General features: G+C 52.0%; 1 protein-coding gene and 2 long non-coding RNA genes across 8 annotated transcripts in view; all 3 read right to left on the reverse strand.

Moving 5' to 3' along the window:
- Positions 1-1,987: 1,987 nt before the first annotated feature.
- LOC118170465 lies at positions 1,988-5,027 on the reverse strand. 5 transcript variants are annotated; one of them, XR_004752731.1, is made up of 5 exons: positions 3,996-5,027; positions 3,666-3,794; positions 3,359-3,569; positions 3,009-3,158; positions 2,216-2,242 (listed from the first exon to the last, which is right to left on the reverse strand). It is a non-coding gene; the product is annotated as an uncharacterized LOC118170465 (long non-coding RNA). The 5 variants fall into 5 exon arrangements; XR_004752729.1 differs by lacking the exon at positions 3,666-3,794; XR_004752730.1 differs by lacking the exon at positions 3,666-3,794 and having other exon boundaries at positions 3,359-3,618.
- Positions 5,028-7,089: 2,062 nt separating this feature from the next.
- LOC118170467 lies at positions 7,090-9,323 on the reverse strand. The gene is made up of 3 exons (XR_004752733.1): positions 9,223-9,323; positions 8,363-8,447; positions 7,090-7,209 (listed from the first exon to the last, which is right to left on the reverse strand). It is a non-coding gene; the product is annotated as an uncharacterized LOC118170467 (long non-coding RNA).
- Positions 9,324-16,422: 7,099 nt separating this feature from the next.
- The window catches only part of TEDC1 (tubulin epsilon and delta complex 1), a 71,294-nt gene continuing 63,651 nt past the window's right edge, over positions 16,423-24,065 (reverse strand). For both annotated transcript variants that reach the window (XM_035332704.1, XM_035332703.1), the window contains exon 8: positions 16,423-17,684. In XM_035332704.1, coding sequence (XP_035188595.1) covers positions 17,325-17,684 — 360 coding nt within the window. In that variant the 3' untranslated portion in view covers positions 16,423-17,324. The remainder of the gene's footprint in view (positions 17,685-24,065) is intronic.

The raw sequence follows: 24,065 nt of genomic DNA on the forward strand, positions 1-24,065 counted from the left end.
AGTGCAACCTCCCCCTGTCTGTCTGGCTCTCCCAGCAGCCTCAGGCCAGACAGATGAGTTATGTCTGCTACGGAGTTGCCAGCTGGAGGCACAATGGGCTGCAGCTCTGTCATAAATCATGTGCCTGGCCCCTCGTACAGCTGGGGTTCAGCTACAGCTTCTCCAATGCGAAAACCACCAAGGGTGGAAGCACCACCTTGTCCTGGTCGGGTATAAGCAGCCCACTGCTTCCAGCTTGTGCTTAAGGAGCCCCAAAAACTGTCCTGGAGCTTTGGGTCTCTAAAAACACCCCTGGTGATTCAGCAGGACACGGATCATGCAGGCTTTCGTTCACGATCCAGGACCATAACAACCAGCCAGGCAGCACACACAGCGTCACCCTTCCGAAGTGCTCTGCAGATGAAGATGCTGTCAGGACACAGAGGAATTATGAGTGCTCACGAGCAGCTTCATGCCGTGCACAACCGGACTGATGAGCTCCTTGGATGAATCCAAAGGAAACAGCTAAGCAGAGCCACAGGCCAGCGCTGGCACTTGCTGAGTTGCCTGCGCAGCTAAAAGCACGGGCAGGGAAACCTGGAGAGCTCAGGGAAGGGTCAGCTCTAAAAGCCACTTTACAGGGAGAAACCTAATGGGCTCAATCCATTTAGTTTGTCCGAAGATTGAGATGGCTTGAACACAATTCTGCAAGAATCTACGTGAGGAGATTATACTTCCAGGTCTATTTATTTAAGGGCTTGTTTATATACAGGGCTCTTAAATCTAGCAGGCAGAGCCATAAAAAAGATGAAGGGCAGGATGCCCTAATGTTTGTACGCAGGGAGAGCAATTGACCCTTAGAGGCACCACCACCTCTCCTGGCAAGCTGTTCCATCAGCTGGGGCTTTGAAGGCAAATTTAAACAGCTCTTTAAGGCCAGGCGAAGCTGGAGGTAAAACCTCTGGCTAAGGCAGCTGCGAGGAGCGAGCAGTGCTGGGGCTCCGAGCAATGCCCAGCTCCAGCTCTGGGAGCACATCCCAGGGCTGCGGGGGTTTGGGCACCCACCCGGGGTGTTAGAGACAAAATAAAGCTCTGCCCATCTCCCTCCTCGCTTCCATTCACTTTATCTTTCCCAGCTTTGTGGCTGGGTGGCTGTTTGACCGGCACAGATGGACCCTGCTTTCAGAAGACCTCAAAAGCATTTCTTCTGCAAGGTTCCCCCACCTCCTGGGCAAAGCCAGGGGAAGCTTCGACTTCTCTCTTTAATGGCACAGCGCCTGCTCCCGGGGCTCATCGCTGGCTTAGGGAGAGCTTGAAAAACAGCATCGAGGAGGACAGACCAAACGCCTCGCAGCGCTTTGTTTCGGGAGCGGGTCACTTCTCCGGGGTGTCTGCAGGAGCCAGCAGCGCCTCCGCCTCGCGCGCTGCCACCAGGGGCTGGCAGCTCTTCCTTTCCCGAGAGTGGATCAGATTAAACCCTTATCTCAATCTGAAACGCGATGGATTTCTCTTCTGGCTGCCGCAGCACACGTCAGAGACAGATATTATAGCACAACACGGGCTGTGAAGCGCTAATCAGACACCTAACGGGAAATGCTTAGAATAATGAGCCGGAAAAAAAAGCTCTGAAATTCATTCCCTGTGGCAAAGGGGAAGCTGGAGGAAAGACAATCTGCCGTGGTCCAGGGAAGTGCTGTATTTCTCAAAGAGAGAGATGTGGAACAGTCTTAGGTCCTGTCGCCTGAAAATTACTTAGCAGGCACTAACTCAATTAAAACGGGCTTGATGGGATTTTTTGTAAAGCAGCGGGCCATTGCCTGGCCTTTATTTGCGTGTATAAATAAGAGCGTGTACTCAAGAGAGGATAAATAAGGGGACGCGTGGATAAGAGGGCACAGTTCAGAACCCCGTGTCCCGGGCAGAGCGAGGAGCACATCGGTGCACCCCTGCTCCTCGCCACGGCCGCGCCGTGCACGAGCTGGGCCACGGCGCTCAAAGGGAGCCCCGCAGACCCTCGGTGGGACATCACACACCATGTGCCAGACCTGAACTGCAGCCCGCTCCAAGAAACAAATGGCTAAAAGCCAGACTGAAAGGGAAGCTGCCTTTCGTGCCTTGTGGCCAACGCCTGGTGCTCCCAAGTGCTGGTTGGAATGGGGCAGGCACGGCGATGGGGCAGCTGCAGGCCGTGAGGCTCTGAGATTTACTCCCCTGAGCAGATCCCCCAGTTTTTTGCTGCTGCACGTTCACGCTTGATTAGTCCCTGGAAATACAGAACAATATTTCCATTGCAATTTATTACAGTCACTGAGACATAAATTCTGTAGGAAGGGAACAACGGGATACTGCAGAAAGCATCCTTCAGATGTTGCGCTGAGGGGTGGGGGGAAGGAAGAGCAAACCCTCTCCATTTATTAGCTTGGAAAAGCTCACTGCAGCTTCGTGCTGCACCACCACAGAGAAAGGCAAGCATGGGGAGAGCTCAGTGCTCTGCCCCCTGCATTCAGCCCCGGCCTTCCCCTCGCAGACACATTGCCCTGTGCACTCCCCCGGACGCAGGGATCGCCAGAAGATGTACTCCTGAATATTGAACATCGATGCTCCTGTTGGTTTTTAGGGAGTTACTCCCAGGCACTACACGTCAATATTGCATCAGATAACGGAGCAGAGTATTTCAGGAGCTGAGGCTGCTCACTAATTGAGCAGAGCCGAGGAAAGCCAGGAAGCAGAGCAGAGGGAAAAGAGGTTTTAGAGAAAGAGGTGCAAGAGGATGGAGCAAGCCAGGACCGACTGTTTCTGCTCTCTTGTCAGTGACCTACAGTCCCCAGTGGGACTCATAAAGCCAGTTACACGCGCAGCAATGTGACTAAAGAGGAAACCAAATGGCACTGTAATTGCTAGAAAGCCAAAGCCTCAGGGTGCCCAGCCCATTTAAGCAGACGGCTGTGCGCTGAAATCCAGCAGATGAATAATAAGTGTACGGGGAGAGAGAGAGAGAGATGGAAACGGCTCCAGCCACAAAAAAATACCTCTGTGGAGCTGTGGGCAGGTGCTGGAGGGCTGCAGCTGGCGATGCTGAGGTTCCAGGCCCACGGGACAGCCAAGGGGGTACGGGGTGCAGCAGCAGCAGCCGGGGCTCGCCATGGAGAGGGGCGAGGGGAGCCACCATGGAGCAAGGGCTAGAGAGGAAGGAAGGCAGCAAACATTATAAATAGCCCCCAAATGCCGCAGCTACGCTCAGTAGGAAGGTGTGAATCTCCAACTAGATGAGCAGCAATTAGAAGCAGAGCAGCAAACGGCAGGAAATGTGATGAGAATGGTAATGCCGGCGGAGAAAAGCACGCGCTAGGGCGGCCGGCGGTGCGCTTCAGCGGCTTACCTGCGACATCAGGGCCTCACGCATCGGCCCAAGGGGCACAGAGCAGGGATTTGAGGTTCAGCCCGCAGGGAAAGCCTGCGCACGGTGCAAATGGGGCACGAGAAAATGCCATCGCTGGGTCTGTGATCGGTGATGATGCTAACACGGTGCTCGAGCCCCGCTTCGGAGGAGATGAGCCTTGGCACGGTTTCCCACCAGGCCAGGCAAAACGCTGCAGCGAGACAGGCAGTCAGATACGGGCTGGCTAGTGTCAGCATTTTCTGGAAAAGCAGCATCAGACAGAACAGGACCGAGAGCACGGACTGACCTGGCGGGGAGGGATGTGCCCAGGCTGCGGGCAGGAGGAGGCAACGGTGGGCAGCACCCGCGGGTCCCCAGGGCCGTGCTTCCCCCGGGTGCTGAGCCCGGCAGGATGGACAGGTCCCTGCCGCAGCCCCTGGGGACAGCAGGGTGTGAGGAGGGGGCTCCGGGGCCAGCAGCACCCGCAGCATGCCCTGGAAGGGCTCTGGGGGCGCTCACTGCTAAGTAACACATCAGCCCCGAAGTTAAGCACGCACCAAATAATTCATAAGAAGGCATGAATTATTGAATAACCTCTCATTATTGCCATCTTAATTACACACCATAAATTTCATACCTAAAGAATACCTTAATGCTCTTGCTGAACCATATTTTACTGGGCTTTGATCCGAGGCTTTCAGCACGCCTGCAGGGCTCGAACGTAACGGGGGGAGAGCCAGGGTGAGCATCTGGTGGCCAGGTCCACAATTCCACCATTTGCTCTGCAGCAAAACCAAATAATTTCAAACACCTCCTTTTCCCCAAACCCTGGGTAATTTCCAGCCCTGAATCACTGTGTTTCTGACCTCTTACTGGGGCCACTAAACCCGCACTTAAGAGGAGGGGCTGTCTGAACACAGAGGGGCTGTTTGCAGGGCAAGGACGTGCTGGTAGGAAACCAGAGCAGCTCAGCCTGCTCCAGCAGGTCTCCCCTGGGAGCAGCAGCACTCACCTCCGTGCTCCATCAAGCAGAGCTGTGTTTCCCAGGACAGACACCGTGCTGGGACTGCCACGGGTGCCCCGTTTGGGGCCATGTGCTTGGGCGCATTCCCCAGCACCGCCGGGGTCCCCCAGGAGCCGCGCTGCTCAGAGAAGAAAGGCTCATTCTGGGGAAACGGCGGTTTTGCCTGATTTGTGCGAGTTTCCTTCTGCTTTTACGGCAGCCCATAAAACGTATCATCTGTCCTAAAAGACGTGGGCAGTTATCGCAGGCTCGGCTGAGGGCTGCCTCGCGTGCTTCCCCGCTGGGGACCCAGGGGAAGGCTCCAAGCCATCAAGCCCATCCGGAACGCCCACGTCACGTCTGCAGCTCCACCAGCACCCCGAGCTATCTGGGGACTTCGCAGAGAGGGCTTCAGCTGGGGGATGCTCCGCGCTCCCCGGGAGAGCAGGAGACAGCCACAACTCTATTTTCAGCCGAGGTTTCCAAGGCACTTGTTTACCAGCACTGCCAACAAAGTCTGTTATCGCGTCGGCGCTGCTGACAGCTCTCTTTGGAGATGACTTTTGGGAGAAAGAGCCTAAAGCGAGGCAGCCGGGAGGCTCGGGATCCTGTGCAAACCGAGGCTGGGATGTCTGGGCTGGAGGCAGCGCCAGGGCTTTGCAGGAAGGGTGCTGCAGCCCTGTGCACTTGTGCACCCCCGAAACAGTCACGCTGGGGATGCACAAGGATGCAGGGGAGGCTGCTTCCCTTGGCCACTCGTTAGGTAATTACCTGAAATACACCCCTGGGGAGCGAGGGTGAGCTTCTGCCCGTGCACGGCCAGGGAGGCGAGCCGGGGGTGCAAGGGACGGGCTGGTCCTGCTTCAGCAGCACTCGGGGCAGGGCGGAGGGGGCGATTCGGGCAGCGCTGCTTCGAGTTGCCGGCCTCACGTCACTGCCAGCCATTTCCTGGAGCGAGGAGGAGGTAATTAGATTGTGGCAGGGAAGGGAAGCTTCACCGGTGGCAAGAGCATATTGAAGCTCCTGATCTCATCAGGGGAAATGCCGGGCTCCAAATTAAATGCGCTCACTGTTTCACGTACCCTCGCTCACCGTTGTTATAATGAACCTGGGAATTAATTGTTTGCCCATTTTAAAACAAGTCCCCTCTCGCTCCGTGCCGCACTCCCCCTCTCCAACCCCGCCGTAATTTGATATTCCGCTTAGAAAACAAATTGGCATTCATTGGAAAATCAATCTTTTCATTGTTTGACTCTCATTTCTCCGGGGAGCGGGTGGGAATGGAATTACATCCTCCGACGGGAGCCCTCCCTGCATGCCTGATGGTGGCTGGGGAGCAGCCCGGGGGCTGACGGTGGCAGCGAGCTGCGGTGGGAGCAGCCCCGTGGGCACAAGCTGGCACCGCTGGGTCCCAGGGGGGCTCGTGGCCCCGCTGCAGCAGCGGGGATGCATGGGGAAAGCTGCTGCGGTTTGCAGGCACTCTTTGATTCCCCACCAGGGTCCTCAGAGCATCTCTTGGGCTTTCTGGAAGGCATCACCCAGGCGTCCTGCTGCTGGTGTCCTCTGGTGGCCCCGGGCACGCTCAGGACTCTGCTTTCTGCCTGGACGGGGGCACTGCTAGCAAGGCAGGCAGCTGGCCTGGCAGCGCTGCTGCTGCTTCCCGCGGAGACACTCGCTGCTGAAATAGAGCGCTAATTTTATGGGTAACATTGGTCGTCTTTTACGCTCTCCGCGGGAGAATGAATAGCCGCTTTTATGCGAAAAGGTTTTACTGCGGTATCAGAAAGCACTAATGAATACACAGAGCCAAATTACACGGTACCCCACGAGCCTCAACGCCCGGACAGAGATTTACAGCGCCACGAGCAGCAGGCACAGATAAAAGCCTGCAACCAAAGCGGGTCATACGAGTAATCAGGGACAATAAATTGCTGAAAAATTGAGCTGTCAGCCCCTTCCGTCCAGACGCTCAGCTCCACCTCAGAGCTGGATAACTCGGAGCTGCAAAGAGTTAAGGCATCCGATGGGCAGCAACTCGCGCCCTCGCCCAGCTCCTCGGCTCCCTGCACCCAGGCTGGGCAACGTCTGCGCCCCCAGGGGCTGGTGTCCCCACGGGTGGTGACATCGGGGTCCTTGTGGCTGTCCCAGGCCAGCAGCTGATGTGCAAGCAGCAAGCTGTGGCCTGCGAGCCTGCAGGAGCATCGCTGGCAGGGGCAGCCCCCTGCCACGCGCCCGGCAAGGGGGCATCAGCGATGCCTCACGCAGGGACTGCCTTCCCCTCCCTTTGCTCATATTCTCTCTCAGCAGCAGCATGCGAGCGTTTTTGTCAGGCACATATTAGGAACCATTCGTCATCAAAAAAATTAAGGGGTATGGAAATAAAGTGACCTCTCCGAGGGCTTCAATTACGGCGCAAGGTAATTGTGTCTTCCCCGCGCCTCCATCACGGTGTCTGGGAGTCTTCAGCAGCGCCTCACGTATTTATTACAGTTTAAGTATCCTTAGCCCCGAGCTCTTTCCCGTAATGAAAATATATAGTGCAAAACCAGAGGCCGGCAAATAGAGCCGGAGCCACGTGGCCAAGCTGCTGGCAGCAGAGGGGAGCAGCACGGGCCCCAGCCTCCCGCGGGGCTGCGGAGCTCTGGGCACGGCTGCTGCCTCCAGGGAAAGGGGGGGAAAGTGGGGGAGGCAATTTCTGGGGGCTTCCCCTGTCCCTGCCTTGATGGAGGGTGAGCATATGGGGAAGGAAAAGCGGTCTCAAGGGAACAAACTTACTTCAGTGCTGCAGGGCGAGGAGCGGGTCCTCCTGGGCCGGGACCATGCTGGAGGTGCGACAGCGGAGAAGAGCCTTGGCAGATGCCACATGGAAAAAAAAAAAAAAAAAAGACAAAAAGCAATTTTAGTTTGTTTTTATCAGAAAGAAACAAAGTCTTACACCTTGGGTGAGACGGATGATTTAACAAGAAGAAGTGTCGCAAAACCCCCGAGCTATAAATCACTCCTCTTGCAATCTTGCAGCAAAAAATGCTTAACGTCGTGGGCAGCATCGGGGCAGGAGGCTGTGCTGGGGGGTGACAGCAAGCAGCCCGGGGGAAAACTGCTGGGGGGGCAGTGACCACCACGATTATGGTCCGTGCGAGCAGAGGGCAGCCCCAGGCAGTAATACAGCTACTGGGTGTTGCACCGGAGGTGGTATAAATTGGGGAAATTACGGGCTAAACTGACCAGGTGGGAAAAAAAATGATAATTAAGGGATTGTGAAGGGAAAGCTAAGAGCTCTGTGTTGAAGAAACAGTGAAGGAGGCAACGTGGCTGGAAGGTTAACCTGCTAAAATATGGAAACAATACTCAGAAAGCATGGAAGGGAAAGGTGTCCGTGGGAAAGACGCCATGAAGCAACTGGGATGAGAAGATGTAATAAGAAAATTTCCAGCGTTGGTATGGCTGCTGCTCTGCCACGGAGGAGAACTTAAACGGAGTTGGAAAAGGGAAAGGGGGTCCTGCTCCTCCCCTGAGCAGGGAAGGCTCTCAGCAGATCAAAAAGCAGATCTGCAACGTGCAGCTGCAAGAGCTCCCGCCCTGCTGCAGACAAAGCAACTTGATCACGTTTTATTTTGTTTTTAAATCTTCTCCTTTTGTCCCCAAGAACTGCAGCCAATGTTCGGGAGTGAAGTCTGTTCCCCGGCCCCTGCGGGAGCCGCAGCGGTGAGCGTGCCATTACCCAGAGGTGCACATCAAGCCAAATGCGAGAGCACCCTGGCTGCTTTTCCTCCCCTTGTTCTTATTGATTCTTTTTTTGGCTTGTTCTTGCTTCCTCTTTTTCAAGATTTCTAAATTTACGGACAGCTCAAAGGGAGCGCTGCTGTCGTAATGAGAAAAAATCGCGGCTGTGCGCTGCGCCTTTCTTGCTGTTTCCTTGGGCCCTCGTTCCGTCTGTTTTCATCTGAACGCCATTTCCGTATAATGGCCGCAAACAATATTGCATTAGCTTTAATTCTGACCTCGCCTCAATTCCCAGCAGAAAATTGTTTCAGCTTAGAAATGGCCAGATTTACTCTTCAGGCCAATGAAAATAAGTCTGCGAGGCTGAAAAGAAGATGTCAAAAGCAGCCACTAAAGATCACTTTAAATGATAACAGTTGCACTTGAAGCAAAAAATAATATTCAAAGCTTTCACCTAGCAATTTTCATCCTTGGACAGCAAAGTGCTTTACAGCCGAGTTCGTTCTCATCAGCCCTGCTTTTAAAGTGAGAAGAAATACAGCTTTCGCTTGATTTACTGTGGTCCTGCAGCCCAAACCAGCTCGTGAATACGAGGGTCCTGGCTCTCGTCCTCCCCCGTCCCCAGAAATCCCGACTGAGAAGGCTGCAGGGCGTCTCCCTTTCACCTTGCCATCACGAGGCAAAAGACGACACCTGGCCTCGTGCTGCTCCTCTGCACCTCCTCACTGCCCCGGGAACGTCGGCGTTGCAGAGCTTGCTGCCAGGTAAATCCCAGCAGGGAAATTGTTCCTGCAGGAGGCTTCACTGCAGCCACTAAGCCCCTGGTCTGGACGTCGCTGGTACCGCTGATGGTGACGCTGGCCCTGAAATACGCACCCGCATCCCCTGCCCGTCGGGGCTCCTTCAGCGCTGCGTTCACATCCATCTCTCTGGTGAACCAGCACCAGGTAGTTACGCTTTTACGGCCGTAAAAATCATTTAAAAACAAAACCACGCAAAACCAAACCTATCCATCCTTGCAGAACAAACCCCCTTGCTCACAGTTCTGCCAGCTGAGAGCTGTTTGTGGCTGCCTGCCTCTGCTGCTCTGGGTAACGTGGCCCCGTTACCAAGGGACTCTGCAGGGTGTACGGGATACCTTGCAAACGTGACACGCTGTCCCCGTCAGCAGGGAGCACCCCAGCACGGCCCCGCAGAGCTGAGAGCTTCCCCTTGTGCCCGGCCAAGTCGCGAGGAGTTACCCTGAGCAAAAAAAACACCACAGCTGCTTAAAAGTTAGAGGCAAACACAAAGTGGGATACCCCCCAAAAGGCTGCTTTAAATAGAGGCTTCACTTAATTCGGATGTCTTATTCCAGTAAAATCTTATCTGCGAATTTCAGGGCTGCTTGGGAAATCTTGCTGCCTCACCGGGGAAAAGGATATTTAAAAAGGATTAAATCTGACAGTCTTAGAGCAAAACGTGGATTTTTTAAGACATGAGCAAAGCTTCAAGAGGAAAAGGTTAGTGGGCTGCTGCAGATGCAGCTGTGTTTAGACTAATAAGGCTTAATTTCTAGTTAGATACCAACAGACTGAATGTGAGAGGCCAAGCTGAAAGCCAGGAGAAGGCTGTGCTGGTGCTGAGGGCACCTCGCAGCAGCTCCTCGGGATGTTTCCTTGGCTGGAAAAAGCTTTGACAGCCCCTCCATAGCCCAGCACCCAGCGCAGCTCCCACCAGCCTGGGTGGGCTTTATGGGGCGGGATGCTTTGGGGGAAGCGGGACCTGCCTGAGTCCTCTCCAACTCCTGCCCTGCATCCTTCCCACGCTGGGTGCCGACTCCCTTGGCCCCATCAATGAAGTGCCAGCAGAAGCAGGAGCGTTCCTACGTGGTTCTCTTCTTATTGCAAAGTCCAGATCTGCAGGTTGGACACATTACATCGCCCAAATCCCAACGCTGGATCAAAGGGATGAGCTCCATACTCCAACAGCAGGTCGCTCTCGCCGGGCTCCAGCCTGGAGCTCGTTCCCATACAGGCTGGAAATCCCCCCCCTTTCCCACACCACAGACCCGTCAGACCCCCTTGCTGCCCCAGCCTGCAGGAAAATCGCTTTTTGACTCCCCGCTCACGAAAAGCGGCCGTGCGTCGCTTCCCAGCACCGAACCCGCTTATAAAAACATGGTTTTGCTCCGCTCTAATTGCTTCAAATGAAGCAATTGCATTACGCTTGGTCCCTTCCCTGCACCTCTCCGGCAGGCGCTCTCCACCAGCTCCCGAAATTTGCCCTCGACATGAATTAGATCTCGCTGCTCAGCGAGCGGAAAGGCGGCAGCCCGGCCCCGAATACCTGGCTGGGATGTGAGGGGGGCACAGCAGGTCCCCGACCCCTGCTGCAGGCTGCCAGCGGGTGCCAGGACCACTCGCAGCCCTCGGTCCGGCTCCGGCAGAGGCTTCGCTTGGGAATGGGACAGAGCAGGCAGCGCTTCGCCACGACGCGGGGACGCTAACCTGGCACTTGGGTGAGAAGGGGAATAAATAGGCTTACAGAGCTGGCACGCTGTCAACGAGCCAAGCCGGGCCTTGTATTTCACATCACGGCTAATGACATTTCTCATCAGTAAGAAGCCTGTCACAGCCCTCTGCTTGCTGGCTGCACCCTCCCGTGGGGCTGGCTCCTGGGAGGTGCTCCCCCCCCCCGCCACAGGGATGTCACCGCGCTGGGCCTGCTCCCTTCGTTCTCCTGTGCGATGCTCAGCAGGCAGCGAGCGGCAAGGACCGGGGCCGTCGGAGCAACAAGACGAGGACTGTCTGTGTTAGGGTGGCCCCGAATGCCCCCGCGTCCTGGGCAGGAGGGCTCGGGGCTTCTCCCAGGCCAGAGCCACCGGTGATGGAGCGGGGATGCACACACACGAAAACACACACACACAGCACCGTGTCTGCTCCCATTGCCATGGAAACAGCCGTGACATCAGGCCAGTTACCCGGTGACTAATTGCACAGCACACCCTGCGCCAAGTGACTGAAACCCTTCCCAGAGACCCGCATCCAACCCCCAGCGGAGGCTGAGGCGTGTCCTGCAGACACAGGACCCAGAGGGGCTCTTTGGGCTCTGGTTTCACTTTAAATCGACATTTTCTGAGGACACTTTGGACCTCAGCAGCTGCCCAGCCGGGGCTGCATGGTAGCACCCGAATTTCTGAGATTTCAGGTCTCAGAGCAAGGAAAAGCCCCGAGCAGAAGGCACCAGGCTGTGACAGCCGAAGTGCAGGACAGGCAAGGACCCGGCCTTCTGGGTTGCTTTTAGGTGACAACACCATAAGGAGAGGCGAGGGCTGGTGCCGGAGGAAAGGCAGCGCACGGGGCAGGACGGGGAAGCCTCGCTCCCAGCGAAGCAGAAACAAAACAACCAGTTTGCTTCCCCCCTTTTTCCCCCTTTATACACAAAAGCTTACTTTCCCATTCTGGACAAAAACACTTTTTTTTTCCCCCTGAAGCGCCTGGGGGTGAGAGCTTCGCTCATCAAATGTGCTATTAAGACCCTAATCCACTCCATTAGTCGGTTTCATTTGACACGTAGTGAGGCTCAGAGATGCTCTGAGCAGCGGGGACGAACGCACAGGGCCTGGCCTGTGGAAAGATCAGCCTTTTCATTAGACCTCTAATTTCCTTTTCCTCCTTTATTAGGTTACTTCCAAAGCCGCAGGGCAGCCGGGTCATGCAGCTCTGGCAGAGGTGCCGTGGATTTCCCTGTCTGACAGTAACAAGACCCTCCGCAGGATGTTTTGGGGACTGAAATGATTAAATACAGCTGCAAGAGTGCCTGAATCTTTTCACGTGAGGAAGTCCCGAAGGCGACTCTCGGAGAGGCGGTGCAGAACTGACCACAGGCTGGCCGGGGGGCTGATGAACAGCCGAGCTGAGGCTGTATCAATGCATTGGACAGGCGGGCTGACACCAGTTAATTTCCAGGTCTGTATCAAACAAATATGACGATGCACGGCCCCGTTTAGGAACCGCACGCCGCAGCGGGCATTTGGCACGGGTGGGAAGGCCAGAAGGTACCAAAGAAGCAGGGGGCAGTTTAACGACTTGGTCTCACTCCATCCCGATGTTTGCCTTTCAGATCACTTAGAAGGGGTTACGTTACCTCGGCATCAAACAACTTACCACGAGCTGTCAGACGAGGACAAGCCACGCTTTGGGAACGCCGCCGCGATGCGCTGCCAGCCGGTGCCCTGCTCAGTGCGGGGTCTGTCTCCATCCCGAGCCATGCTGGGGATGCTCTCCCCTCGCTGCTGCACACCCTGCCTCAGTTTATTGACTTCGTTGAAATGCCACTGTTAATTACATCCTGGTAACAGCTCTATAAAAGCATCTTCCCTAAATACGTGGACTTCCTGCACAGAAATACAATCGAGACTGCATTAAACCTTCATGCTCTTGAGGAAACAGTTAACAAAGCAATAATTTTGTGAATATAACATTCATCTCGAGAACTAAATCATGGTAGTTCTTCAGAAACAGCTGTAAAAGCACACGTACAACTCAGTGAATTATTCCCACTGAGCAAAGCTGAATGAGCTGGGGGCAGCCTGGATGGGAGCTGGGCACCAGGGCTTCACGGGACCAGCAGTGAATTCTGAGTTTTTTTTAAAATGCACCATCTGCCCCAAAAAAATTAAGCACAGGCGAAGGATGAGAGGAAAAATCCCCCTCTCCAGCAGCCAGAACCTAATCACTGCCTTTCCTATCCCAGCCATCCCAGTGACCATCCCCAGCCCCAGCCGCGGAGCTGGGAGGTGCAGACCCCGAGCACATCAATGGGGAGCTCGTCCTTACTCACTGGTACGAGTTACAGCATGATAGAGCAGCCTGCTAACACTGCTTCCTGGAACAAATGCTGCCCCCGTGGCTAATAGGAGGAATATTTCCGTCATCAAGAGAAAAAATTAATATTGGTTTTGGCAGACACAAGGATGCCAAGTAAATAAGGTGCAGTCGAGCTCTATGGTTATGGTGCCTTTTGGTGCCCTTCTTCGCCCCGAAACAGCAGCTATGAAAAATGGGGAATGCAAATATGAACCTGCAATAACTGGTGCAATAACTGGTGCCCCAGAGCAGCAGGAGGCTGGTAATTAACAGCCGACATCGGAGCACAGGGCACAGCCCGGCCACGCTGCCGTGTCCCCGCGGTGCCACTGGCGGGACAGCTGGCACAGCTCCCCACATCCTAAGGCACGCAGAAAACACTCCACAGGCTGAGCTCTGCAGCAGTGCTATGGCACAGAGCAGTGTGAAATGCCCTCCTGCTCTCTGTGCCGGCGGCTCGAGGCATCACCTGGCTGGGCAGGAGGTGCTGGGTGTTAATTTGGGGTCACCGAGCTCATCTAGGGGCTGAGGAACAGCCTCGGCGCTGTGCCCGTAGCCGGCGCTGGGCCCCTCTCCTCATGCAGATGGGGCTAGAGGAGAGCTGCAAGCAGAGGAGGAAGGGGGAAGCCTGGCAGCACGTCCTGCAGGCGGCCGAGGGGCAGAGAAGCGAGCAGGATCACACACGTCCCCGCTAACTGCCACCAGCTCATCCTCCGGCAGGCGCCGGTGGAGGAGTCCCGCAGGGAACCCAAAACACTCCACGCTGGAAATCACTACTCCCAGCAGCTCTTATTTTTAAACATAGGTTGCAGCCCTTATTTACCAGCAGGCGCAGTGCTGTCAGGAGCACTGACTGCAGATGCCTCGCTTGCCTTTTGCAAAGTAAACCTCCTGTTTTGACTGCGAGCTGACTGATGCTCAGTTATTTGGGGAGGGATATTTCTAGCTACGCGATGCAAGCCAGAGTTACCAGCCAATTAAGTATTTATGGCCAATTGCGTTTTCCTAGCAAGATGTTTGGAAAGCAGGCACCAATTGCATCAGAGAAACGGGTTAAACCGTGCTTTTCTATCAACACCCCCATGCTGGCCTAAAAATGCACAGCCAACGTCCTGCAGAAGCTTCTCCTAGGGCTATGCTTGGAAGCAATCCATCGCCAGGGCGCGTGCTCTCGGCACGGCGGCAGTAAGGCAGCCTGGTTTCAGCGAGCGTACCCCAGCACCACGCACAGCACCCTGGCGGGCGCTGGCAGAACCCCCGTGTCCTGCTTTTCCAGCACGCGCCATCATTCCACCAGGCTCCTCTCTTTCTGAACTCGCTCGGAAATCCTGCATCCAAACTCAAGCCAAAGTATCTCCCTTTGAGACGCACCAACAAGGACAACTGCTGCAGCCTCCTTATAGGAAAAAGAAAAATCACCCCTGCTGCCTGTTCCAGATGTTAAGGCATCACCGCCACTGTTCTTTTTAGTTGAACAACCAGACACACACCCTTCTCTTTTCAGTTCCCTTAGGACAAAGATCCCTGCTTCCACAAGGAAACACAATAAGCCTGGTGATAACGGCGAGGGACAAATCATTTAACAGCTTGTTTCGTTGCCTTCCAGTCTGTAGTGGGTTGTTTACAACGCTCTCCAATTTCAGTGAAGTAATACTTAACATTTCCTGAGCACGCTTGAGCCCGTGGATGAAACGCACTGCTTGAGTCATCCGCCGCCTGCCGCAGCATCTGCCACAGACCAAGCGGAGTCGCTGCTCGCTGCTGACCACGCGCCCCCAGAGCAGACATCTTCACCCTCCTTTTACAGCATCCTTGACCGCTCACACAGGGACGAGCCTGCTGTCCAAGGTCACTGCAGCCTTTAAAACCAGTGGGGTGTGACGTGGCCGTGCACAAGAGAAGTCGAACCCTGCAAGTGCCCATGTACGAGGTGACAAACATCTCTCCGCCAGGTATAACCTCGGTTATGTCAACCACGGTCACCCAGTTCACTTTTCTGCCTGAGAAGAGGGGCACAGGAGGGAGGGGGCTGCAGGTGCTGGTTTCAAAGCCTCAAGTGCCCCAAACGCCTTGCTTACCTTCAAGGGAGACTGCAGAACATCCGCTTGTTCAAACTGCTAATTGGTGCCCACATCAAAAGGCAGCAAGAAATCAGTGCCAGAAAATTACAACCACATCTCTCCCTGCTCCTTGCGTAATGTGCCTGAAGCAGATGATGCCAGCACAGCACCAAGGGTACAAAGGCTACCTTCTTTCCGTGAAGCTGCTTTCAGCTTTACCCGAGACGTTAATGCCAGGACAAGCAGGAGCAGCTCCAAGCTGCTGGCAGCTCCCCATCCGTAACACAGCCACCTTGCCCCAGTGATTTGTGCCGTGCAGTAAACGCAGCCATCTGCGATTCACCGTGGAAACTTTTCTGCTTGGCACACACACACACACACATATATATACAGACACAGCACACCATCATTTTTACATTTCACCAGAGAGAAAAATAATTCCTGGGGGTCAAGCAGGGGTGCACGCTGCCAGCTCCGGTCTCTGCTGAAGTGGGATCCTTGGAGGCGCCCTGAAAAGCGCTGCACTAAGAGCTGCGTGCTGACAAACACTTGGTGTTAGGAAATAAGTCAGCTCGTGAGTTTCTGCTGTCAGTTTAAGTGGATGGCAGCATAATGCATTGAGGCATACAGCATTAAGACAAGCCTGATAAGCAAGCTGGGAGCTAGACCCGCACTTGAATCCGAGCTCGCTCTCCCTGCTAAAGAATATTTGTCCGCTCGTCTCTGCTGAAAATCCCAGGAGAACAAAGGATCTTTTGAGAGCAATGTTTTAAACCTAAATGTGATGCAACATAAAAATTTCCTTGCATAAAAGCCGGAGGAGGATATGAAATGCTCAGAAAGAGATAGATGGGTGCTGCCATCCTTGTTAGGTCTAGGACATTCTGGCTTCCTTCCCCTTTCACAAGTAACTTTTCTGTAAAGCCTGCGTCTGAACAAGTGCTCTTGTGCTTTCAGTTCAGCAGCCCTGGAACCAACACACTCCCAAGGCTGTGCCCACCACCAGTGGGGACACGTGCTTCAAACAGTTCAGGGCTTTACACCCTGCCCCTACAGAGGTGGCTGGAGAACAAAGCAATGTGGATTGGCATTTTAAGGCCCGGTCTGTTCTCCCAGCAGCAGCAGCCTGTGGCCATCTGCCCCAGAGCCGACCCCCACTAGCCCACGGGGGTTTTCTGCTTCTCCTGGGGCGGTCCCACCTGCAGAGGAGTTAGATCCTGTCTGGAGTTAGATCTCCAGCTGAGAGCTGCACTTCCAACCGGCCTTGCTCAAGCCTGGTCCTTGGAGAAACAAGCTGGGCCAGGCATTTTGCTGAGCAGGGAGCCAAGAACAGCTGTCAAGCAGCAGCACCACCGAGCTGGGACAGCAGACAGAGCCAGACCAAGGAAAGCCCACTGCTCACGGCAACTCAAAACAAGAAGCGAACTGTTTTCTTTTATACTCATTTATTCCTGAAAGTGTACAACTAGAATATAAAAATATTCCTTGGTGAAAGCAAAACAGAGAAGGGCAGGAAATGCATGCCAAGTGAAAAACATTTGCATATTCCACTGAAAGGAGCCTCCAGAGACAGAGCTCGGAGACTCCTCAAGCTTGGAAGCTAGGGCCACGCTTCTACTTTACAGAAACTTCCCTACAGCAGATCCATAACTTACCTCCCTGTGACTCATAACTTGGTGGAATTGGTTTCTAGTTTGTTCTCTTTGAGAACCCAATTACTTGAAGTGCATCACAGCAGCAAATGAAAACAGTGTGCTGCCTTATTTATTATTATGCATTTGTTTTTCCTTACGGTGACTGCATTATAGCTGCCACAAATATGCAAACCAGATGAATTAAAATAGCTCACTTTCTCAAACATTTCCAATCTCTGAGCCTCGGTACTTCACACGTTCTCCAATACCTGGATTTTTTATATTTTTTTTTGACTAATGAACACTTCCACTTGCTGGAAAATGTTGAATGCAATTAGTACTTCAATCTGCAGCCTCAAAATATGCCGTGTCTGGCAGCTGAGCATTCTGAAAGAGCCCAGTGCTTGGCAGAAGAACTAGAAATCTGAAAGATAAAAGGGAGATTTAAGCACACTCCCACTAAGGCCTGCTGCAGAATTTAATTGGCAAGGTTAGCAATAAAGAGGCTGCAGAGAGAACCACCAAGGTTATGGCACCAGTGCAAGTCACAAAGCAGTAACAAGTTATGATTCCCAGGCTTACAAATTAGAAATCACATTTGGCTCCTCACCTTGCACTCCCCCATACCGAGCTGCACAAATGTGTTCTGATCAAATAAGTCTACTCCTTTGCTCTTCTCAGTCCAGCTTTATCTCTTCAAGGGGAGATACAAATCACTCCGTCCAACCCTTCTGCAATTTTGTCCATCCTCTGCCTGCACTCCTCCCGCAGCTGCTCCAGCTCTCTCTGCAGGCTGGCCTCTCTCATCTGCAGCTCTCTGATCACCTCTGTAGCACTGACAGCTGGAGCAGGCTCCTTGGATACAGATCTGCTGAAGCCTATTCTGCTGGCAGAATGCTTGCTTCTATACACCAGCCTGCACAAACCGTGCATTTTATTTTTTTTTGGAGCACAGAGGTTTGAAAGATCTAGCAGTTTCAGTTCCACAGCTTCCTGGATCTTTCTAACAGTAGCAGCCAAGTCCTCTTTCTGTAGATCTTCTGCTCTTGTTTTCATCTGTATAGAGGGAAAAAAAAATAAATGAGAGCAAGGTAGGTTTCTGAGAAAAACTCACGCCAGGAAACACCACAAAACGTCAAGTTTGGATTAGGATGTACCGAAGTGACGGGAGCCAAGTGCAAACCCAAGTGCATGGCAGTGAAATCTGAATTAAGCTAACACACACTTTCCATCACGTAGCGGCACCAGAGACCAGAAGCTGCCTGTGGTAATTTGTTGGCAGCTTCACAGTCCAGCAACCCCTCCGCCGATGAGTAATACCCAAGGGCTCTGCGCTCGTCCCTCGCGCTGCCGAGTGGGTGGTTTTGCTTCAGAGCAAAACACACGGAGCAAGAAGGAAGATCTAGCAGAGTGACCTTCATCACCGGCGTGCTTTAAGCCACCGTGTTGTCATAACAGATTAATTGCTCCATGACTAACAGCATTAATTAAGTTCGCAAATGCTTTCTGTACTTGGCAATGCGAAAAAGTAGGAACGACAACCGTAACCTAGAAATTCCTTCGTTCTCGTTACAGGGTTGCAAGTAGTACGATGAAAACAGTGGAGCAGAGACAAAGCAGTATAGGCTGAGAACAAAACGAACACCAGGCAACACGGTTTCTCTGAAGATAGGCCCACTAACACAAAGCTCTTCCTGTGACAGGATCACCGTCTGGGTAAAAGCAATTGTATACACTGGGGTTTCTCCAAAGCATTCGATTTAATGTTCTCTAACAATTTGATTTGAAGAACTTGCAAGATGGTAATTGCCCTGCCAATTTTACAAGTGGATTAAACATGAATTCAGTGACTCATCTCCAAACGTAGCTGTCAGTGGGAAGGCATCCACAAGGAGAGGTACCCTACGCTGGGGTCCCTCGGGGAAATGGCTCGCGGTCCAAGGGCACGTTACATGACGTGCAGCCTCCAGGTGGTGGCTGTGGTGGAGTCCAACACACACCCAGAGATCACAGGGGGGAAATCCTGGGTGGGGAAGGGCAGTCTGGCATGTGGCAGTCCACAGAGGGGTCCCATACACATTTCCTCTGTTTTACCTTCTCACAGCTCTTCCACTGCACTCCTCCATCAGCTGGCAGCAGAGCAGAAAGGCCATGGGGTCTCACAGCCTTCTGCTGTGGTAGCAAGCTGCCTAAGCAGCTCAGCAGAAAACCAGCAAGTTTTCAGAAAACAACAAAAACACACAGAAACCGAAGGACTCAAAGGCAGGTCACCCAATGAGGCTCGGCCCAGAAAACAAGCCTAAAGACCTGAAGAGCTCCAAATATCCCATTCATGCAGAGCCATAACTTGTTTTAGATCCTGAAAGCAAAAGAGGAGGTGGTGAGAGACCAGAGTTTGCTGACAAAGGCACAGGAAGATCAAATGGATGAAAATTTAAGTTCGATACTCAGCTTCAGATTAAGACATTGTTTCCTACTGTGAGGATAACGACCCATGAAATGCTCCACTGCAGCTCTGTGGACGAATCCTTTGGCCAAAGCTCAGTGCTGATGCTACCCCTTCTTCCAGCCTCGCAGCTGCTCTGCAGCCCCTTCCTTCCCGGGCCATGGGTGAAGATGAACTTCTCCTGGGTGTTTTCAGGCTGCAGATCTGCATTAGGATGTTGGTGTCTCACGTGTCAGAGCTCAGACCAGTTCTCTGTAAGGTCAGGGATATTTTGGTATCTCAAACACCAGAGATCACTCAGAGCTGCAATTTCAGCTAAATTTCTCCACTGACACCAACGTAGCGAGGGCTTCGTTCACTTATCCCAAGCCTTTTATCGGAGTTATCTTCATCTGTTTGGCAGCCAAGTAATTAATCCTCTCCAGAGTCTTCTGATGCGTTATCCCTCCCTACCCTCTACAAAGATCAAGAAAATCAATCAAGTCAGAAAAGAAGTAGGTTCCTCTGAATTTTTCTTAGCATCTTAAAGGCTTTATCAACGCAGAACCATCTGTTAAAGGAGACCTCTGTTGACTGAGGCGTTTGAATAGAGGGCTGTAGCAGAGAGAAGTCTCTCCTTGCCCTTGTTCAAGAACCAAGGGTCCCTCTTTATCATAATCCCAGGGAACCCCAGGACATCTCTTGCTGTTGGCAAAAAGAATGGCTGCTGACCAATCCTCTGACAATAATTTAGAAGAAACAAAAATGAAAAAATAAATTCTATGTTATCTGGGCTTGCCACTGCCAATGAGTAAATGGAAAGTGAAGTCTGCACAAAGTGGATTTAACACCGGAATCCAAAATGGGGAACGTTTCCTCTTCCTTACAAAGAACAAAATCACCAAGCAAACAGAGTCCACAAAATGTTATTTATTTTTCTGCATTAAACCCAGGCAGAGTACTAGTAGGGCTGTATAGAAGTACTCCTAATGAAACATACATTTTCATACCAGCCAAAAATGGAGAATTTTATTACCTATTGTGCAAGGCACACGATGGAAGAGCACGCTCCTCTCAGCAGTAAGTGCACTGAGTTTTAACTCATCGTAGGAACAGCTGCGATAGGAATTACTGTAGTGAAGCAAGAGCAGCTGTAAGACAAGGACAACAGCCTAGCTTAGCTGTAAAGCAGTCAGGGAAACAGAAGTATCAGAATGGCACTGCACATGCTGTCTTCTGTAAGCTCCTGCAAGGAGGACCAAAATTTTCTGGGACAGAAAATTTTCTAGGTCAATTTAGTAAGAGAAAGTTTCAATATAATGGCTATGAAATAAGAGAGCAAGTTTTGCAAAGCACTGTTTGTCTCATACCACAGCAATCTGGAGTTGGATGACTAGTTTGGTTTATTTTCTGCTCTGCTCTTCCTGGTAAAAGTGAGTTCTGCAGCCACATATGTTCACAAATATCCTTGTTGAACAGCTAAAGTCTCTAGAGGTTACCTTCAAGTAATGTTCTTTACTCTTCACACCCTAAGACCTGTGAAAACACTCGATAACCTCCCTCCAGTATGGTTAATTGATGCTTTTTAACAGCTTGCTATCTCCCATTAGTCAGCACACAATGATTATTCTACACTGCAAAACAATCTCAGCAGACCACCGTGCATTGCACAAACACACTACAAAAGGTAAGGAGCCTCAACATTTTGTGCCTGCCCCTCTCTATCCTTTCAGTCTCAATCTAGCAGCTGGAACTTGGACCCCAATTAGGCTCACGGTGCTGTCTGACAACTGCTGCGCATCCTCTCCAAATAAATACGAGATAATCATCGTTTCTACAGGAACAACCTCATCCCAGAGGGACACTGCGCTTTCTGAGAAAAGCCACGCCAAGCACAGAGGGAATCAGCTGATGGGACCTTCCAACTGGCACACACCCCGCTCTGGAGCGGGTGCCGGTCCAGTTAGCTCTTCACAACACTCCTGCACGCCTCTAAGTACAGCAGAGCAGGTACTTACAGGCACTGAGGAACATCACCCTCCTGCTGGTGTCCTCCGACCCTGCCTCACCATGCCAACAACTATGCTGGGGACAGGAGAGTGGCCACGCTGCCCTGGCTGCTCCTTGACTTCTGGCAGTCTTCCAGAAGGCTACTGCCGGTTTCAAAACATATTAAAAATTAAAAGCTAAAGGGAAAACGATAACGATTTTATAGGAGAAGACAAGGCACAAGTGGCCTCGTCTTCTCCCAGGGACAGGACCCCAGCCAAGGCTGTTTTTCAAAAAACAAACAAACAAGAAAAAAACCACACACATTAAGGCTGAGGTCCAGTTGAGGAAAACAGCCAGGCCAAAGCAGAAGAGAGAGGGGGCAGCCCACGCATTGCCACGTCCACTGGGAATGGTGAGGCACACCTAAGAAACAAGGGGCAGGCCGCTCAGCTCCCTGCTGCTGTGTAGTAATTTGTGTGCTGCACAGGAAGCACCTCAAACCTGCACACCCCTACGGACATGGGTAACTTCCCCACCAACACCCTTTCTAAAATTTCTTCTACCTAAGGCATGATGAGAAGGACAGATGAGAAGGACAGCCAGTGGCATCTCAGCTATTTCCAGCCCTGGGTATCTTCTAGCTTTGAATAAACTTTACAGCGATGGGTTTGGTGAGCCCTTCTTAGAAAGGGTAACGTGTCTGACACTTTGCACAAGCTGCTTCCCACTTTCTCTGCGTGTTCTGTGGTTTTGAGGCCAGAAGAGCACCACTCAGATTCGCCTTCTCTGGATGGTGCATGCATTTGTCACGGGGACAGTCCCCGTCTCCAGCTGCCCACCTTGTGGGAGGTCTGCTCTCACCAGCTGCTTACGATGAGCAATCCATTTAGCTCATCTGATCTCTCCTTAAGTGTCAGCCCTTCCAGCCCTTCCTAATTGCTGTGGTTTCCTCAGCTCCCTCGCATTTGCCTGCACCTTGCTGGTAATGAGCTGCCTGGGGTTTTGTGTCTCATTCTGCGTGGCGCAGAAAGATCCCCGCGAGGCTGCTCTGCCTCCGAGTTTTAACAGCTTGCTAACAAAAAGTGCAATAAAAGTGATGCAAAAAACTGTTCTTTTTCTGCTAAGCAGCAAGACGGATGGGAACAGACTTGGGGAGAATTTGGCCAAAAATGTACAACATCCTAAAAAGATCCTACAAGATCTAGAAAACCACGTAACGTGATTTAAATCATTTCCAGGAATGACCTAACACAAGTGGCAATCTTCCAAATGCTGGATGCCAATAATTCAGCTTGGAAAAACTTCACATGGCAACCCAAAAGCCTCAAGCAGCAAATGAACACTGTGCCCCACTCAGTTACATGCGTGGTGGAAGCCACCAGAGCTAGGGACGCAGCAACAAAGGGTCCAAACACCTTGCTCAAGGAAGAGAATAATGGTGAGAGCATGGGAGCACTTCCATTTTCTGAACACACTGCTCCGAGGAACAAGCAGCAAATTGTGGAGCCCCTTTTGAAGTGGCTGATAAGGACTGGAATCCTGTCACTATTTTTAAAACACAATCTCTTCAAATCACTCCAAGAGCACTGCAGAAATGGCTATAACATTGCTATTGTTCCCAAAACAAACTGCACAAGCCTAGAGACAGCACATTTTCTGCCTCCAGTCCTATCTGTCTATTCACTTCTCCCACATTTCTCTTATGAACGGAGAAGACCCTATATGCATACAACACGAAACACTAATTACTCTTCCCACTCAGCACAAACGAAATGCAATGCCAGTCCTTGCTAGAAAGCACAGTGCAACCTGCTCCTTTGTGCTCGGAGCCACGAGGAACAAACAGAAAAACCTCAGATCTTGTCTTTTGGGGTTGTGCAGTGAAAGGAAATTAGGAAATATGAATGGATGCGATATCCAAGCCACTAAGTCACACTGCCTTTGCTATCGGGGCTGTAATCGCCCAACCCCTTTCATAAACTCATCCAGTTCCTCTAAAAATACTGAGCAGCAGCCAACTCACAGGATATTTATTCCCAAAGGAAGCTCACTTCAGGGCTTTACTTTAAAGCTGTCATATCCACTACAATCCCCTGCATTTGAGGAGTTGAAATGGGTGAAACGGAGTATTACATGCTGGGAATTAGATGGTTAATTAGGGGGGAACAAAAAATATTTTTGCAGAAATAGAAAAGGGCTGCCAGGCCAGCTGGTGCACTCACCTGGCTGGCTCTGAGCTGCTCCGCAGGGCACGGCAAGATCCCAAGCACGGCACTGGGAGGCATTCCCAAGCTACAGGAGCTGCCCTCCGAGCTCTCCATCTCCACGTATGCCGAGCACACTCAGCCAGCAGGCGAGTATCAGCTACAGATAAAGATCTGTGAGCAAAAAATGAAAGCAGGATAACGATGGAGATATGGGCATCGCTCAGAGATTGCCATCAGGGATGCTGTGCAGAAATCCTGACAGCTGAGCACTGGAAAACAGGCAAAGCAAATTGAGGCTAGTTTAGAAGTTTGCAGACTTAGCCCTATCAGCCCAGCGACTGAACCTTGCAAACACTTGTCTTTATAAAGACTAAAGTAACACTGCTTATAAACAATCATTATTTACACCTTTCGCTGTCTCAGGGCTTATCCCTAGTGTTTACTCCACCACCACCTCCTCCAAGAAAAGCCCTGCAGAAGTGCAGTCCCAGCTGACAGTCTATCTGGGATACAGGGAGCAGGATACAGAAGGATTTGCAGATTACTTTTAAGAAAGCTCTCTGTCTGCATGGAAAAAGCAGCACCAAGTGCAAAAGGAAAGAGAGCAAGAGGAAATAATAAGCAAAAGGACCAAAAATATAAAAGGGGAAAAAGCAGAGTCCACCATAAGCATAGCAGAAGGGCCTGTAAGTATTAAATAAAAGTGGAATGCAATAAAACCAGTCACAGGGATCCCAGAATTCCCACCCACCACCTTTCAGTGTGCCTGTACAGGAATGCACTGACGATGAAATGCACCTTCTGCACCTTACT

This window comes from Oxyura jamaicensis, chromosome 8 (assembly GCF_011077185.1).
Source record: "Oxyura jamaicensis isolate SHBP4307 breed ruddy duck chromosome 8, BPBGC_Ojam_1.0, whole genome shotgun sequence".
NCBI lineage: Eukaryota > Metazoa > Chordata > Aves > Anseriformes > Anatidae > Oxyura > Oxyura jamaicensis.